We start from the raw sequence: 19,555 nt of genomic DNA on the forward strand, positions 1-19,555 counted from the left end.
TTTTTACTTCCCCTTTCTGAGGTGACTGCCACTGATCAAGAAAACTTTCTAACTAATTAAGATTTTTCAAATCTTAATTTGTTTGGTTGAAAGTACCAATGGAAAGACTATTTATTTTATTTCATCCACATCAAAATCTGAACACTTGTTTCTTTTTTTCTGAACCTGCTGGCAACGCACATTTTCTAAGCACTTGACCAATCAAGTGACTGAAAGGCTGAACAATCCTTTGGACTTATTTTGGTGTCATGATTGAGTCTAAGGGAGGTCTAAGGCCGGGATTCTAGTCCCAGTTCTGCAACTAATTTACTTTGTCACTACTCTGGGTCTCCCTTTCCCCATTTGAGAAAGGAAGAGTCTAGACTGAACTCTAAGGGATCTTCCAGCTCTGTCACTTTAGGATTTTATATTTATGTTATTCACCTACTCAAAAACCTTAAGTCCATCTACAATTCCTAATTAGAGTCAAATCCCTTAGCCTTTTATTCCAGATCAGGTAGCCCCAATTTATCTTTCTGACCTTACTCCATTACACCTCAAATTGAAACCTCTGGTTCATCCATATTGCCCTATTCACAAGGAAGCTAACAGCACCTGCTAACATGTACTGAATGCTTACTGCAGACCAAGCAACTGTGCTAAGAGCTTTACATGCAATAGCTCATTAATTAAGCCTTACAATACTTGTATGAGATAGTACTATTAGTTAAGGCAACAGAAGCTAAGAGGGATAATGAACCTTGTCCTAGGTCTCACAGATAGTAAGTGTCAGGGCTAGGATTCAAAACTAGGTCTGCCTGCCTCTCAAGCACATGCTTTTTATCACTACATATTACATGGATAAAGTATATAAATGGCCCATCTTCACTGAGGCCTTCAAAGCTTAAAACACCCTTTGTCACAGTTTTACTTTTTTCCTAATATAACTCATTTTTAAGGTTCAATTAAAGTGATACCTCTTTACCACTTCAGTCCCAAATTTCTTTTCCATCTCTAACCTATTAAAGCTTACTGTAACCCCCAATGACTAAATATATGTATCTTAATGTCTGAGAATTGTATAGGACTAATAAAGTACATCTAAATATATGTATCTTAGTGTCTGAGAATTGTATAGGACTAATCCTCCTGTGGAACATACAATAAAAGCAGGACAAAATACATAAAACATCAGTAACATGATGGAGTAAGCCATCAAGGCAGAACTTTAGGTTTATGATCCCTGAGAGAAAGAGGCTCACCAAGCCCCTCCACGTTCACCCAGGGCCTTTCCTCTGAGGGTATTTACATCAGGCACTGGAAGTTACTGGGAGATTCTGACTCTGTGTGACAAGGAAATAACAGCAACAGTCTTCTACTGAGCTTCTATGATGCCACCATGCACAATTCTATATACTTAAGATGTGACAGTATCACATTTTCACAATCATCGTAACAAGGGGATAAAATCCCATTTTACAGAGTGGAAAACCAAGGGCCAGAGATTCCAAAATCCATGCTCTTTTCACTATCTTCTTTTTTTATCTCAGAAAAACAGTGATCTAAGAGTATAAAGTAAATACAGTAACAATGTAAAGAGTTTTACATTAATGCAACATGCATCTGATCTTGAATTGACTCCTATAATATCAGAGTCATCTTCACTTAAAGATTAGTATCCTTCTGAAGTTCTGACAGATTAAATTATCTAATCAACTGTCAGAACTAGGATCTAAATTTTGTTTTATTTCCTGCGCTCGGTAGGCTACACATGTATCTTTAGTACAATGACTGCTAACTATACATGATGTTAACATAATCTAAGTAGGAATGCTTTTAATTCCTACAAATATCATGTCATGAAGGAGAATTTTTTTAAATGAAAAAGGCTTTTAAGTCAGATTCTGCTCCCCAGGGGCCAATGAAGACAGAGACCCTCAAATGGATTTTTTTTTTTTTTTTTTTTTGGTCTAGCTATAAATAAACAGCTTTGGCAGTGAGGGTTTCCCCAGTCTTTCTGGAAGAATTTTCAAAAATATATCATGCTATTTAATGCTGTAACTTTTGCTTTCTCCCCAAAATACTGTCTTGCTAATTCAATTCAACAAATGTTTATTGAAAGCTAAGAGGCACAATTTAAAGTTTTACTTTGAAAAGACTCTTCCATATTTTATTCAAAGCCAATACAATCTTTTTGTAACACTCCAATAAAGCATTAAGTGACTACAATCAAGGCAATTTATCATAAAGACATACTTTTTAATTTGCTAAAGGCTTCTCATGTCATAGATTGTTTGATAATTGTAGGTCACTTTATTAGGGTCTTTTGTCTGTTGGCCCTTTGGGTTCCTTTAATCCTGTCCAGCTGAATATTTTATGCCAATCTCATTCAACGGGTGGGAGGAGACAGGACTACAGAAATCTTACTCTACCCAGAGCTCAGCCCACCTCATACACTGCCTTCTAAGGAAATCTAACACACATTTCCTTACCTATGACTACCACACAGTAATCTGCATGCCTCTTGTGATCTCAGAATGCCAGATCTTACATTATAGATACTTGTATACCAGTACACACATACTCATCATATACATAGATACATACACACATTTGTTTTCATGTATTCCTTCCCATGATGTCAAAGAAGATGCTTTCTAATATCTGCTGTCTTCTCTTGGTAAAAAACAAAATTAAAAAAATCCAGAAAGATTCAAACATACTTATGAGGCATAGTAGTAGTAGACTAGGAATCAAAAAGGTCTTACAGCCTCAAAACTCAGCTTCCACAATTGTCAAAGAGGGATAACATCCCTTTTGCCTGTTTTCCTAGGAGGATGAAATGAGATGATAAATAGGAAATTGCTCTGTACAAGGCCATAGGTAAATACAGTGTGCTATCACGCCCTCATGTTCTACTTCAGTAATATGTTCTAAACCTACACTTCCTGGTTTCCTTCTATCAATGTTAAAATTTATCTGCCTTTATCTAAACGTGGTCTATGCTTTCCATAAAAAATAATACACCTACGCAGTTGTAAAGGTCAAACCATACGAAGCGTACAAAGAAAAACAGCAGACCCCTTATACCTCCCACCCTATTCCCTGCTGCCCAAAGGGCAACAATTTTCACCTTTTTTAGCTGTTTGTGTTTCCTTCCTAGTTCTGAACAAAATGCATAAATTGCTACTTTCTGGCTTTTCTTTTTTTTTTTTTTTTTTTAAGACTTTCTTGTATGGGAGATGATACTGTAGCTCTATTACAGTCCCAACCCCACCTACCCTCCACACATACTTCCCCCTTCCCCTCATCATGACTCTCAACATAATTTTGCTACAATTTTTGGCTAAATCTATATTTCTCATAACTGAATCACAGAGTATATCATGATTAGATTTCCTTCTTTCATCTTCTATTTTTTCTGAAGTTACTAATTGCAAATTTTTTTCTTTCCCTCAGTGTTCTATGTATCTACATTTGTAAGATGGGTAAATATTTTGAGACCTCACATATCTCAAAATGGGTTTTATCCTCACATTTGAATGAAAGTTTGACTGGGCATAAAATTCTAGGTTAAAAATCACTTCTGGGACTTCCCTGTTGGTGCAGTGGTTAGGAATCTGCCTGCCAATGCAGGGGAAAAGGGTTCGAGCCCTGGTCCGGGAAGATCCCACATGCCGCGGAGCAACTAAGCCCGTGCACCACAACTACTGAGGCTGTGCTCTAGAGCCTGCGTGCCACAACTACTGAGCCCGTGTGCCGCAACTACTGAGCCCGCATGCCACAACTACTGAAGCCCAAACGCCTAGAGCCTGTGCTCCAAAACAAGAGAAGCCCCTGCTCGCCACTAGAGAAAGCCCGTGCACAGTAACAAAGACCCAACGCAGCCAATAATAAATAAATAAAATTTTAATAAAAAAATCACTTCTTAAGTTTGAATTTATTCCCAATTATCTTCTTGCTTCGTTGTGGTAGAAAGTACAATGCTATTCAGATCTCTGTACTTAGGATGCTTCTACTATCCCATCCCTATTCCAGACCAAGAAGCTTTTAGGTTTTTCTTTATCTCCAGTGTCCTGAAATTTTATGATTTGCCATCACAAAGTCTTTTTATTACACTAAGCTGATTGGTCCTTTTCATTATGGAAACTCATATCCTTCAGTTCCATAAACTTCTCTTGTGATATCTGAGAATTTCTCCATTCTTTTTCTCTATTCTGTTTCTGAAAATCATGTTATTCAGACATTGGGCCTCCTTGATCACGCCTCTAATTGTCTTGCTTTTTACCTCCTTTATTGTCTTTTGTTTCACTATCTGCTCTACCTCAATTTTATCTTCCAACTTTTCTAATTTTTAAAAATGTCTGATTATATTTTTAATCTCAAAAGCTTTCTTGTTCTCTGTTTTTTTTTTTTTTATGGCATCCTTTTTTCCTTAATGGATGCAAAATCTTCTCTGAAAATATTAGTTACAAATACTGGGTTTTTTTTTTGAAGTTTTCTTCTATGACTTGTTTCTGTTCCCTCTGATTTGTTTTGGGCTCTGTGCATTCATAATACATTTTCTCAAGTCTATTCATAAGACTTTCTCTGGTTAACTGTTGATATTAAAAGATAAGGAACAAAAAACTAATTGGAAGCTCTATATGCATGGGTAGGATTCGCTGACTGATGGGCATCAACTTAACGTGACTGGGCAGGCACTGTCGGAACTGAGAGCCCTTAGATACTGGCCCCCAGACTAGACTCCTCTTATCTCCTGCTTAGAAGGTTTAAGGCTAAGAGCATTCTGGGAGTGTAGTGGGAAAGGGAAACTGATTATTTAATAAGCAGACTTTCTCTTGATACTCTTGTTTTCAACAAGGTGTCTCAGTCCCATTCTCAGCTATGCCTGGCATCCAGAACGCCTGTGGTTCAAACTCCAAAGAGTAAGTCTCCCATCTTCTGCTGGGATGGTGAAAAACCAGTGGTCTGCTAGGGCTAACGTGGATGGGGATCAAGGTGGTGTACAGTGGAGGAGTGTGGGGGTGGGGGGATGAGTGACGGTATCTAAACGTGCCTTCAATAAACTTTCTAACAATTCTTCAGTTTTCAGCTTCATACTACTCTCTGCCTGAGAGGCATATCAGAAGTCTAATTCCCACATATTTACTGGGTTTACTGGCAGATCCTCTCTGCCCCTCCCCCGAATTCAGCTTTGTCAATTCTGCTGAGTCAGTTACCACTTGTCCACTGGGTTTCCATAACCCCAAATTTTGTTAGCTTCATTCATCTGCCATCAGCTCTGCTCTTCTCTTTGTCCATATGTATTATACTTTTGTCATTCTTTAGAGTGGAGTTAACAGAAATAAATATGCATACTAAATCTGCTATATTTAGTAGGAAGTCTGTCACATATTTTCCAAGTATGGGAGTTAGTTGATATATTGACAAAAGTTTCTTAATCTCTCTAAGCCTAAGTTTCCTCACCTGTAAAACAGAGTTATAAAAAAAATTTAAAAACTGCCTGATAGGTTTCCGTGAGAATTATGTGAGGTAAGAATGTAGGCTCTGAAGTCAGAAAGACCTGGGTTTGAATCCCAGATCTTCCACTTATTAACTGTTTGTCTCTGGCAACTCAATCTCAGTTTTCTCATCTTTTTAATGGGGTTAATAATAGTCACTAGCTCATAGAGCATCAGAAGGATTAAACAGGACAAAGTTTATAAAATTCTTCTGAAACATAACAAGCCTCAGTTAACATTTATATCATTGCCCATAATGCTTTCTACACCTAAAATTACACACACAAGAACAAACACCTCATATCAGCCTATTTAAGTCTTATTCAGGACTTGGCTGAGTGAAGGCAAACTCCCACTCCTCTGCAAAAGCAACAAGATATAATAGGAATGGATGATAGATTAGGAAGTAGGAAGTCTGGGTATTATCATAAATGGCTGTGTGGCCACTGGACTGGTTTCCTGACTATAAAAAGAGAGAATCAGACCAAATGATCTCTAAGGTCTTCTACAGCTCAAATGTCCCTCCCTATCTCCTTTGTGGATGATCTGACTTTCAAAAATTTAATGTCTCTATTCTAATTACCTGACTGATACTGTTAATTTTTATAGGTATTTTTATATATCTTGCTTTTCCAACTACACAGTATATATTCACTCCATGAAAACCAAGATGAGTTGCTTCCCCAAACTAACAAAGTAGTAAGGCCACCCTTTGAATACTACATCAGAAAACAATGTTTCATGGTAAAAGTGATATATAAAACCACCAAAAAGAGAGAGAATGAGTTAGCAAGCTTGTAAGACTGTTAAAACTCGCAAGGAATTTTACTAAAAGTAACAAAAGAAGTTAATTTAAAGAAATAATATGTCAATTAGAAGGTAGGTTGGTCAGTACTGGAAGCACAGATGATTTCAACTTTTATTAGGATCCCAATGACCAGGTTTTCTGATTTCAGAGATGGAACATCAGGCTCAGTCTTATACCAGTAAATTTTCACATTACAGAACCATATTCTAAGATTCCATCCTCACTAAGCAACATTCTGAATATGGTTTGGCTTCCCATGAAGATCTACCAATAGAGAAAGACTGCTCCCTATTGCCAACAATGATTTCTTATTTTAAACTAATGAAGTGACATTATGATTTTATATACTGGCATAATGAACCCACCCAAGAAACAGACCCATGGTGAGCCAACTGTCCCACCAGTAGGCCTTGGTAAAGTCCTCCTGATAAAGTCACTCTGTGAAGCTTTTTGAAAGACAGATCACAGAATTTTTCCATATGAAACATCTGAAAACTATAAAGTTCCATAAGAAAGGAATCATGTGATCCTTCTTTAAATCTCTGAGGCCAGCTAGCTATACTACCTGGCATCTAGTAGAGCTTGCTACATAAGCGCTTCCTGATTGCTTCTTAAACTTTTCCAAAAAGCCAGTTATTGCATAATACAATTTTCCATACCCTATAGCAGTATGATAAGCACTTCACTCTGAATACATGACCAACAGTGTGTTAAGAAAAGAAAGAAAGGGAAGATAGAGCTAGAAAAGTGGTAAAGACTGAAAGAAAAAGCAAAACCAAAGAATTAGAGCCATTTCTTTCACCAAGCTATCCTATTCTATTGCTCCTCTTTCATAGTGACTGATTTTTACAGCCTATCTTATCTGCATCTAGAGCCAAGATCTTACCCATGCTGTGAGAAATTGGCAGTTTGACAGCACTGCCTGAAGTTCCCTGGGCCGAGGCTACACAGTTTCCAGGAGTAAAGTTACCTAGCATATAAAGCACACACATTCCCACAGTAGTCTCTTGGTACTAAAAAGAGATATTTATTATATACATTCTAGAATGGCTTTGATCAAATGAAAAACTGCTTATGGGCTTTGGACTACCCTTTGAACATCACTGCTCTATAATGACTAGAAGAATAATAGTGACTAGAAGTAATAATTAGAAAGACTTATTCATTAACTCCGTAAAACTTACTAAAACTTCTGCTCTAAGCCAGGTCCTATGTTAGATTTGGGGGTTAAAGGTATGAAGAGACATTGTCCCTGCCTTTAGAGACTTTGGAAACAAGTAAAGAGAGTAAATGTAACAGTTTTATGTTGAATTTAAAGTTACTGTTATTTTGGGATTGCTAAGTAGCATGGAATAGTCACCTAGCATTGACCTTCAAAGATCTTGTGGGGGGGAGCGCCACATTATATGCAGCTTCCTTAGATGTAAAGCTATGGCAGATACAAATAACAGTAATCATTTTTATTTTCAAAGCACTTTACATATTACAAAGTTCTCTTACATCCGTTATCTAATTCAATCCTCAAAGTAACCCTGTGAAGGATGAAAGGATTATTATAAATAGAAGAAATTAAGTGCTTAGAGAAGCGACCAGCTCTTACAAAACGAGTTAATTAGTAACAGAAACCTAGATTCGCAGTTCAAAGTTCATTTTACATATCATGATTCCGTTATCATCCAAATTTTGAAGAAAAGCCAAGTGACTCATTTACAGCCATAAGAAATGTCTAGAATATTCCTTGGGTCTGCAAAATACGTTAATAATATGTACATTTAATATAAAATATTTAGTAACCTGAAATGGAAAAATTATGCAAAAATCAACACAAATAATGACTTATGAAGACTTTAAAAAAAGTTTATAGTTCCATGATTCTCCCCCATCCTTAAACTTCCCCAAATTTCCTCATATAGCAAGAAATTCTGGTTTGCCAATAATTTATTTCACAAATCTTTTATGATTCAAAAACACAGTCAGTAAAATTCCTACAAAGCCATCAAAGGCAGATGTTTTAATCAAACCTGCAAAGCTGAGGAAACTCCCAGAAATCACTCTACCATCTGGGAACTTGTAACCCTGTTGCTTCATTTTCAAGTTCAAAGAGGTGAACAGTAAATGCATTTAATAGTACAAAAATTCAAGTTTTCCCAATCCTTAAAATACTGAGACCATTATTCAAGTAAAAAGGAAAAGCCACTATAAAAGGCTCAAAAACATATTTATCCAGCAATAAACCTTAAATAAAACTCTTTCCAAAATGGAATTTAGGGTTAAAGCCAACAGGTCCATGAAAAATTCAAATATCCATTCTGGTGAAAGATAATTCTTTCATTAAAGTGGAGCACTTGTCCTTTTGTAATTGCTTTTCCGCTCTAAGAGGAAAAAAACACACCTTCACTGAAATCATTGTATAAAAACACAACTAATTACAAATATAACAATTACTATAGTCTTATTTTAAAATTTACTGTGAAATAATTTCAACACAGTCACCAAAAGCTTATGCTTCCTCTGATATCAGCCATATACTATATAAAGTTAAATGGGCTGTCTTGTCAAAGCCTAAGGTAACTGACTCTAAAAATATACTTTTTCTCATTCTGAACTAGTCAGATTGGTATTTAAATAAAACGTCATTAAATGTTGCACTAAATATGCAAGGATGAAAAGGTTACTTAAATACAAACTCTCCAAATGCACCACACAGAAACTGCCCCCAGCCACAGAAGATTGTATGATTGCATTCAAACACAACCCTTCTCCCCAGGATACACACACCACAAGAAAACAAAAATTTTAAAGCAGTACAGACAATGAAATATGAGAATAGAATTGATACCTGGAAGAAACGTTAGAGTTTATAAAGTCCAATGACTACAAGATAAACTGGAAAGACATCTGATATTAAGTATCAGCTGGGGAGGAATGCTTTATTTTTCTTTAAAGTTACTATATCTACTTAGTTCCTACTTTAGTTTTAGGCTGAGAGGTTCTAACGTGAAAAAAAAAAAAACCAATTAAAAAAACCCTCTGGCATCTAAATTTGGTACTAGGGCAAAAATATAAAAATCTACTAACAAAAGCTCTTATTAAAAGAGTTGTTGCCTTCCAGTCATTGAAAGCTCAGCTTGATTAGCCATTTCCAGAAAATTAAACAGAGATTTCCTCATTTCCGTAACATTCCCACAAAATCTTTTCCAAAAACTTTTGTTTTCTCTAAAATGGAACCCTACTGCAAGAAAAAATTAAAAGGGCTCAGTACCCCCCCACACACAAAAAATCTACTGATTTAACATCAGTTTTCCATAAAAATTAATCTTCATGAGTCCCATATCTGAACTAAAAATTGACAAGCAAACTGTGCAAATCTGGACAGGTTACATTCTCTGATATATATGAAAAAAAGGGAATTTTGTTTTCTTAGATCTGTGCCACTTAAATAAAGGGGAATTGTATACAGCTTTTTTTCAGAATCTAACAGAAAAGGTTTTCTACTTCAAATGGCAACTTAACAAAGCCACTGCTAACATAACGTGCAATTCCAATATGAGTTCTAAATTTTGAAACAACTTAGAATCAAATTTTCTAATACTAAATATAAAGAGCAAGCAAGCTTTTGGGAAGAACTCAGAATCTGAAGTTTAAATGCTTATATTCATACTTGTTCTCTTAAAATAAAAATGTTTAAGTAGAATACATTTGAGGTTAAAATCAAATCAATCTCTAAAACCTAAAATCATAAGAATGCCATCTTTTATTTTAAAAGGGGGTAGGAGGTTTTCTAATATGATGATGGAAAACCAAAGCATATCTGCCTGTTTTATAAATATCTATGTCCTTCCTTGGACTCAAAAATCCACATTTCCCTTGGTTTTCTTCTATCTTCAATCTCACTGAACACCACTGTCACATTCAGATTACAACATCTAGCCAAAGGCAGAGATCATACAAGTTCCCTGAAGACTTCTAAAACATTAAAACCAGTAGAAGAGCAGAGGAAATACTTTCATGCTTGAAGCTGCTGGGAAATCCTTCTCTCCTTTTAGAAAAATAAACCTCTCACTCTAAACATAATTACTTTTAGGAACAAAACATCACTCTACATACAGATACACAGCACTCTCAATTAATAATTCTACAGATTTTGCTAGTACTTTGGCTTAAAAAAAAAAAAAAAGCCTATTTAGGAAAGGAACAGTATTCCAAGGATTTTTTTTTCCAGAAAGAGAATAGCAATAGAGAGAGAATTAGAATTTCTCCTTCTCTCATTCAAATATGGATTCCTTAACACTAACTGAAAGAATGCTTTTAAAAAGAATTAGTTACTACTTTATTAGATGATACCATTTAATCAAAAGGAGACCATCTCAATCAACCCCTCCTATTTTAAAAATGAACTAGCTAAATGTACATTGTATTTTCTGACTCAGTTGCCTAGGACCTTTCTTCCTGATATTCTAGTATTTCAGAAAGTCTCTAGCTAAAAAGAGCAGAGAAGACTAAAGACACTTTTCAATGTATTTTCACCATTATAAAAATGGCAGCCATCAGCCTATCATTTAATTATTTTTCAGCTTATTTAAATGCATTTTGCTGTAAAAGAGAAATCTAACTCAATTCAAATATTCTCAATACACACATACACAAAGGCTTGGGCAAAAATACTACAACACAATCACTTTCAGTATACATATTTGTTTAGGTCTCAGTGAAGCATGGCATAAAATACAGCTTAGTTTTTCTATAAATTATATGATTTGACTGCACTTTTGCTTCATGGTTCAATGCAAAAATTTTATTATTTTTTTAAATTTATTTTTTAAGATTTTTTTTTTGATGTGGACCTTTTTTTTTTTTAAGTCTTTACTGAATGTGTTACAATATTGCTTCTCTTTTATGTTTTTTGGTTTCTTGGCAATGAGACATGTGGGATATTAGCTCCTCAACCAGGGACTGAACCCACACCCCCTGCATTGGAAGGCAAAGTCTTAACCACTGAACCGCCAGGGAAGTCCCCCCAAATTTTAAATTAATTTTTAAGTTTTCACATTATTCACTGTATTGAGAATTCTCTCAAGAGACTAGGACATAAAACATTTGACTTTCTGAATGACAGTGTGGAAACCTGCAGGGTAGTTACACTTTGACAGATGTAAAGAAAATTTTAAAACCCTGTTAATTCATCACTGTATTTTAATATTTCCTGTTAAAAGAAATCAATTGTACATGAAGCTCAAACAGCTGGAAAGAACCCAGAAAAGCAACAAGAAAATGATGACTTTTAAAAATGCTGACGCTTTTCACACCCAGGTTCAGTCATGCCAGCTGGAGAGAGGTGTTAGATATGGCTTTATTCATTTTAAGTCTGAGAATTAAATACAGTCATTTCCATGACATTATGGAAATAGGAACGAAGAGCAATTTATCTTCATGGTCCTGATTCTTCTCATTCGAAAGCATTAAAAAAAATCATTTCTGCAAACTTAAAAGGTATTTTGGATGGATCATTTGTTAACTATTGCTTAGAGTCAAACTATTTTGTCCCATATTTCCCAGTGAACTAGAAATACAAAAAGATAAAAAGGAAACACACACACACACACACACAACACAGTGACCCAATATCTGAACCACTTCAGACATGAAATCCATTAAGGGGGCCTTTGCTCCTAACTGTGTAAGGGTCCTTAGCTATCATCTGACTCGCACAAGAAGTACACATGGCCCCTGAGAGGCGCTTTAGTCCCCTTTGGAAGACACTGTTGGAAAGACTATAAATGACACAGTTGCAGAAACTATTACTAATAGCAAGCCAGGTGGTCAAGAAGGATGCGAAGCGGTTGCTGTGGCCAGTGGAGCTCTCCAGTAAGAAGTAGATGATGTATGGCAACCAGAGGATGTAAAATACACTAGTAATTCGGAACAGGACCATGGCATAGCGCTTATCAGGACAGGCCTGCACCTCCCCAGTCTCCCCACTCTGGCTGCTGAAGCGGGCTTGCCTTTCGCTGATTTCCTTTGTGTGCTGTTGGCAGATGCGGAAGATGTTGAAATAGGTGAAGCACACAATGAGGGCTGCTGGGGCATATAACATCATCACGATGAACAGGGTGAAGTAGGGGTCGGTGTGCCAGGACTCCGCACACCACTGAAACACATCTCCATGATATCCAGGTTTGCCCCAGTGGAAAAAGGAAGGCAGGAAGACCAGGGTGGAGTATAGCCAAATCAGGAAAATACACAGACGCAGTCTCCAGGGCGTAACCAGGGTATTATAGGTTAGAGGCTTAGTGATGGCAATATATCTATCGATGCTGATACAGGCCAGAGAGGCCATGGAGACACTCTTCAGAACTGATACTACAAAACCAAATACCTGGCAAGTCAAGGACTCCTCTACTGGAAGCGGGTAGTGGAGGAGTGATAAAGAAGGGACCAGGCAGCTTACCCCAACCAAGAGGTCAGCATATGCCATAGTCTGGATAAAATAACTTGTAGTATGGTGGTTCAACAAAGGTGCACAATGAAATACAAAAATCACAATAATGTTGCCAGAAATAATCAACACAGTTAGAAAGACAATAATTAATACTTCCAAAAGGCAAAAATTGACAGTTTCCAAATAGCCAAATGCCAAGAGGCAAAAAGGGTGGCTGCTCTGATTACCATCCAAGGTAGAGTTCATCTTGAGCTCAGGAGTGATCTCTCACTTCATGCTGCCGCTTGGCTGCTGCCAACAGTTCAAAGGAGCAGCTGCTGTCATTGCGGTCAGCTCTGTGTGTCTGTAATAATGCCCGAGGAGCCTTAGTCCCCAAGCTCCCGATGCTGCTGCTCTGATGCATTGCCTGCAGTGCAATTCCCCTTTAAATCCTTCTTGGAATAGGGAGAACCAGCAGCAGTTGTCTGGCCAGTCCGAGATGCGGCCATAGTACCAGGTTTACCATACACATAGCACCAGGGGAGTAAGGCAAACTCTGTACAATGTCTTCAGGCCAATGAGGGTACGGGGTAGGGGCAGAAGGGAAGGGAGGAAGATTAGGACTTCAGCAGGAGTTGTAATGAGTCTCCTCTGAACAGCTGATAGAAGAAAAGGAAAGAGCGTTTTACATTTTGCATCCAATGCCCTAATCAAGAACCTGGCTAGCTCGAGCTGGTATCACCCCTCCCACTCTATCCCACCCCACCCAGTACAACTATTCACGGCTACCCTCAGTAGCACCCCGCATAATTGGTCCTTACTCTACAGAGGAGGCGCAGCAACAGCAAGCTTTCATGATCAACATAAAACAAAATCAATCGCAAGTCAGATCAATCTAACCCCATTTCCTTTCATTTGAGCTTTTCGGGGGGAGAAGAGGAATCTGCTTATAGAATTTAATTACCATGAATAAAATTAGCCAAGATAACTTATTTTCTTCATTGATTCCAATGTAATATTTTGCCTCTTAGAAAAATTTCAACAGCATTGATCTGTCTAGCTCAATTTCAGAGTATTACCTGTAATTCAGCATGCTGCGATCCAAACAAAAGCCACAGTACACCTTAACAGAAAGCCTTGCAAAGCAGGAATGTGCCTCAGCCCCGTTTACTGCAGAAATGAGACACAGAGGGAGGGGATAAAGGAGTAGGAGGGGAAATAGGGAGAAGAGGGGCTTGGGAAAAGGAAGAGGCGGGGGAGGGGAAAGAAAACGCCTGTGTGCGCACACACTCCGGCATCTTTAGCAGCTCATTAGAATTCATTGCCAGAGAGGTGCTCCCTGATTTCCAGACTGCACAGTGGGGGAATAACTTAATATGCCTGCAGGGCAGTGTTTGAAGGCTGTTTCCTCGTCTGTCTGGAATCCCCCTCTTAGTAGATGAAGCAGAATTTAGACTGCTAGTAAGGAGAAGAGGTAGTAAGCAGGACAGACAGCAAGCCAGGAATTAGATTGAAACACACTGCCAGAGGGGTAATGGTGAGAGGAAATTCCTACTTTCTTGTAGCATTTCCCATAGAACAAAGAGCGATGTTAAAGAATGACAGTGTGTTAACAGTGCGTGACAGCTGAGGAATCGTAATTCAGCACAAGAAGTTCTAGCTAGAAGACTACATATTTAGCATTAATTTTCTCTCATGATTCACTAAATATGGATCTATTTTAAGAAACGTGACCAAAACAACAAACAAAAATTAGGTTTTCAAGAGAAAAAATAAAGAAAATCCCATCTACTCTGAATATTGCAGAAACAGCACACACAAAGAGGAATTACATTGTTCCTGTATTTGACACTATCCTATGGTTTTGAGATGCCATCACTTGCTTCCAGTTTGCTGAGAAGTGGTACACAAATATACAAACAAAAGATGGACAAGAAAATGCACCCACTTCCACCCAGGTTTGAAAATTGCAGGAAGTTTCATGGTACAAACTAGCTTTGTATCTTAGAATATACAATCTTGTTTGTGCTTACTTAACACAAGGCAAATTGGGATTTTATTGTGGCTCTTCAGGTGATGTCATAAGTGATGACAATTTTCAGCTAATTGGGAGTGTCAAATTATGACAATTTTTAGTTAATTAGAAATGTGTATTTTTATTGTCTTTCCTCCAGGTATCTTTGGTCTCTCAATTCATCCTTCTAAGTAAAGTTTCACATAACTCAGTAGAGTACAATAAAATAAACAAATGTTGACATTTGTAAACATTCCAGAAGGTCTGCACACCTGGATGGAGATATATGTTATGTGATCCAACTTTCATTTTTTATCTGTTTCACATACATGCTTTCTCATTGCAGGCAATGGTCACTCAATTACATTTTAAGATCTGAAGCGCTGTGCTTACTACACGAAGGCAAGGAACTCAAAAAACCTACTGAGCATAAGCTTGATAGCTGTAATTGACAGGTCTTATTGGAAAAGATGGCAAAGTGTGGCACAGCAAAAAGACCCATGGCACTGAACACCCATCTGGCTCAAATCCTTGCTTCCTTGCTCTAATATTACTTAGCCTCTCTTAGCCTCAGTTTCATCATCTGTAAAATGAGGATCACACTCCCTATTTCATGACGTTGGTGAGAAATAAAGCAGATAGTGTATACAAAAGGCTTACCAATACTTAGTACACAGGGGGTATATAACTTTACTTTCTTCTCACACAACCTCAAACAACCTTCCTAAATAGTCTGTGTTTTCCCACCAGTCCTACTGCATTGCTTGAGGCTGGGGCTCTTCTGAATCCTAAGGTGCCCTCTCTTATTGTGACTGCCCAGTTCTAAGGGCAATGACAGTTATTTCGACACTTTGCTGCCCTGCATTCCTCAAATACATTGAGGCTATACATATGTAAGGCAAGAAGGAAAGATGGTATGGCACTAATTATTCCCACTAGACAAATAATTTCTCTGCCTATGTCTCAAAACTTGACTTCACTCCTGAGTTTCCCTTTCCTTCTACAATTTGCCTGCTAGTCACACATCTACCTGGATGTCATATAGAGACTTCAACCACAGCATGACCAAAATTAAATACATTTTTTCCCACCAAATAAGACTCTTTTACTTTTTTTCTCACATCTTCCCGGGCACTCAGGTATGAACTCAGAAATCATCTTGACCACTCTCTCCCTTAATATACCATTCTTAGTTACCACATCTTATGAATCTATTTCTATAATGGCTCTCAAATTCATTTCCTCCTTTTAGTTTTTAATACTTTAGGCTATCATTAAATACTGTCTGGACTTCTAGTCTTGTTCATTTTTCTAATCTATTCATTTCTGCCTCGTTAAAATATCCAACAGCACATGCTTCATTATGGTTATTATGAACTCCATTATTCAAGAAGACTCAATGGCTCCTATTGCCTTTCCAGTCTGATCTCACTATACCGAAACCCCCAAATACCTTGCCCTCCAGCCAAACCAGGTTACTCAATATTCTATACATCTGACATAGACTTTATTTTTTAACTTCCATGTTTTGACTGCTTAATAAATATTGAATTAAAAAAAGAATGATTCCTGAGAGTTGTATTTCAATAAATGGAAAAACCATTCACCAAAGTCAAGAGTCCAGGCTTTTTTAACTACTTGTAAATTTGGGCATGTAACTTATTCTTATTCCATCTCAGGTTTCTCATGTATGAAACTAGACAGTTACAATGATAAAAACAGGTAATATATTAACTGATAATTTTAAAGAATTTAAAATGTTATAAAAATGCAACGAAAACCACAAACTGTTACAATACCATTAGTACAATAGTAGTTCTTTCCGTTTTGTTTCTATTTTAGTAAAACCACTCTAGGAGCTATAATCAAAATATTCATACTAGGAATTAAAGAAAATAATCAGTCAAAAGTTAAATGTTTTGTTTTGGATTAAAGGAAACCATTTTCTCCAGAGGAGACAAATTACTAATGACAAGGGGGAGCAATAAATCTATGTCCTCACAAAAATCTATACATACATTTACCTTTAAAAATAATGCAGTCACATGATTTTTTTTAATAAAAGAGTATTTCTGTATATATGACTGGAAAAAAATGTATTAAAAATCAATTCTACTTTTCACTGGATAGTGGGATTACAAGTGATTTTTAATTTCTTCTTTATGGTTTTCTATGTTTTGTGAATTTGCTAATTTCTATGTGCTATTTTTTACAATCAGGTTAAAAAAAAAAAAAGCCAAAGTAATATATAACATGTCCCTTTTGGTAAAGCTAACAAAAAACCTGGCCATATGATGCCCTCCCAGAGCCACACTGAATAGATGATGCCAGGTTAAGTCACCTACTTCATGGGGCTCAGCTCCACTCGTCCTTATGCCATCACTGCAACATTCCTTCAGATGGCCTTGGTACTCAATTTAATTCAAAATAGACACCTACAGCCCCAGTTAAAAATTTTTACAGAATGAGAATATAACTAGATGAACCATGTGAAATTGTTAATATTTAACCATTTCATTTCTGGTTAAATATTTTCTGATCTACAAAAATGGAAACCTCTATACGGCTCAACCTAACACTAAAAAATTAAAATAACCAAATCACAGAACTAAAAATGAAAAATGGCAGAAAGAGAAAGGAAACACCAAACAAAAAAGAGAAAAGATTGTTCAAATTACATTTATTCGTCTCCCAGCCTCCTCAGCAGTTTATCTACTATAGATGGAAAAGGATCAATCTCAGTGCTTCAAATTCATAAGATTCATTTCTGGGCATTATCTATCACTTATTATTTAGTAAAAATGAGCTTTAAATGTTGATTTATTTAATTATTTTAGTTCAGCTGATGTGGGTGTATTTATATCGATGTCATTCCAAACCCAATTTAATTCCCCTCCCTCTCCCTCATCTCGCACATTCATTCAATCACCAAGTGCCAAGGATTCTACCTGTGAAATTTCTCTCAAGAAGTTATCTCTTTCTCTATCCCTTCTGCCACTGAAACAAACCAAGTGACAATTATCTCTTGCATGAATTGCTAACAGGTTTTGCTGCCATTTATCTTATTCCATTCTAACTCAATAATACAAATAATAACAATAACAAACCAAGTAACAATTATCTCTTGCCTGAATTACTAGGTTTTGCTGCAATTAATCTTACTCCATTCTAACTCAATGATAATATAAATAATAACAATAACTAAGTGGTTAATTTATACTTACCAGGGGCTATGAATTGTACTAAGTGTTTTCATGCATTATCTAAGCTATTCTAACTACTCTACAAATAAGATACTATTATTATCCCATTTTACACATAGGAAACAAAAGGTTTAATTGTAAATTGCCCAATGTCAATGGCCTGAATACAAAACTAGGATTTGAATCAAGATAATCTACCTTTAGATGGACACACTAAATCACTCTGCATACTGCCTTCCAAACCTGAATATATGATTTGCCTACTTAAAATGACTTCCTATTGCCTGAGATATTAAATATGCCTTATTTAAGCTTTCTAAGATCTGGCTCCTACCTACCTTCTCTGACTTTACCAACTTTCACACTCTGAAACTGCCAAGCTCTTTATCACCCTTGAGAACATGCTTTTCCCCTTGACTTTTAACATCACACATGCCATGCACACATGCCCCCCTCTCCTACCACCACAATCCCCCTCCCTGGATAATTCTGAACAAGAGAACTTTTTGAACCCTTAGATGAGAAGTCCTTGTCATTTGCTGCACAACAATATGTATCTTCTTTTCTATAACCCTCATGCAACTTTATTCCAAATGGTTAGTTAATTGCCTATTTCCCTCATTAGACTGTAGATTCCCCCAAACCAGAGAACAGGTATATTTTATTCATGGGCATAACCATAAGACCTTAACACACGGCCGGCACAAAGCAGGCTTTCAAAGGTATTTCTGATTGACTAAACACCAAATGCCTAATAAAACAACAGGCATTTGTTTTTGGATGGGAAGACCTTTTAAGTAAAATCCTAGTATGGTAACAGTTTAATTCACCCATAATTATTAGGCTGATGCATGTGAAATTGCCTATTTGTAAATCAAACACTGTCAGATATCAGCAAATTTAATATGACCAAACCTAATTATGTTTTTATAGTCTTATAATTCAGAAAGAACCTGAAAACTGCCTGGACAGGTATGACTTACAGAAACTCATCAGAGGGTACATGAATTTACAAAGATGGGATATAGGGACTTAAAAATTATTTTCACAAATAACAATTTAAAGGAATAGTATCTCAGTCCATTAGAAATGCTATAACAAAAATACCATAGACTGAATTGCCTATAAACAATAAATTTATTTCTCATAGTCCCGGAGACTGGGAAGCCCAAGATCAAGGTGTTGGCAATTTGGTGTCTGGTGAGAATCCACAGTCATCTTACACTGTGTCCTCACATGGCAGAAGGGGCAAGGGAGCTTTCTATGGTCTTTTTTTATAAGGATACTAAACCCATTCATGAGGGCTCTACCCCCTTGAGAGGTCCCTTGAATCTTGAATCTCCTCTCAAAGGCCCCACCTCCAAACACCATCACATTGTTGGGGGTGGGGGTGGTGTTAGGGTTTCAACATATGAATTTTGGGGAGCCAAGAACATTCAGTCTATAGCTGACCTACTATGGCAACTGCTATAGTGGAGCAGACAATAAAGTTCTGAAAGTCCACTGGCAATTGTTTTCTTACAGAATCAGACAGCAGGAGTACTGAGTTGTGAAACAGTAGAATCACAGGCTATTTTGGGGGCAGGACTCAAACATTCCATTTAATTTTTCCAGAATGTTAAAGCTTAA

The 19,555-nt window shown here is 36.8% G+C and overlaps 2 protein-coding genes across 2 annotated transcripts in view; both read right to left on the reverse strand.

The window, feature by feature from the left end:
* RABGAP1 (RAB GTPase activating protein 1) overlaps positions 1-19,555 on the reverse strand; it is a 136,761-nt gene that overhangs the window by 53,396 nt on the left and 63,810 nt on the right. The window lies entirely within an intron of this gene.
* Positions 11,573-13,418, reverse strand: GPR21 (G protein-coupled receptor 21). Its single transcript, XM_060014179.1, has one exon. The coding sequence runs from the start codon at positions 12,974-12,976 to the stop codon at positions 11,927-11,929; it is 1,050 nt and encodes a 349-aa protein (XP_059870162.1). The 5' UTR covers positions 12,977-13,418; the 3' UTR covers positions 11,573-11,926.

This window comes from Delphinus delphis, chromosome 6 (assembly GCF_949987515.2).
Source record: "Delphinus delphis chromosome 6, mDelDel1.2, whole genome shotgun sequence".
NCBI lineage: Eukaryota > Metazoa > Chordata > Mammalia > Artiodactyla > Delphinidae > Delphinus > Delphinus delphis.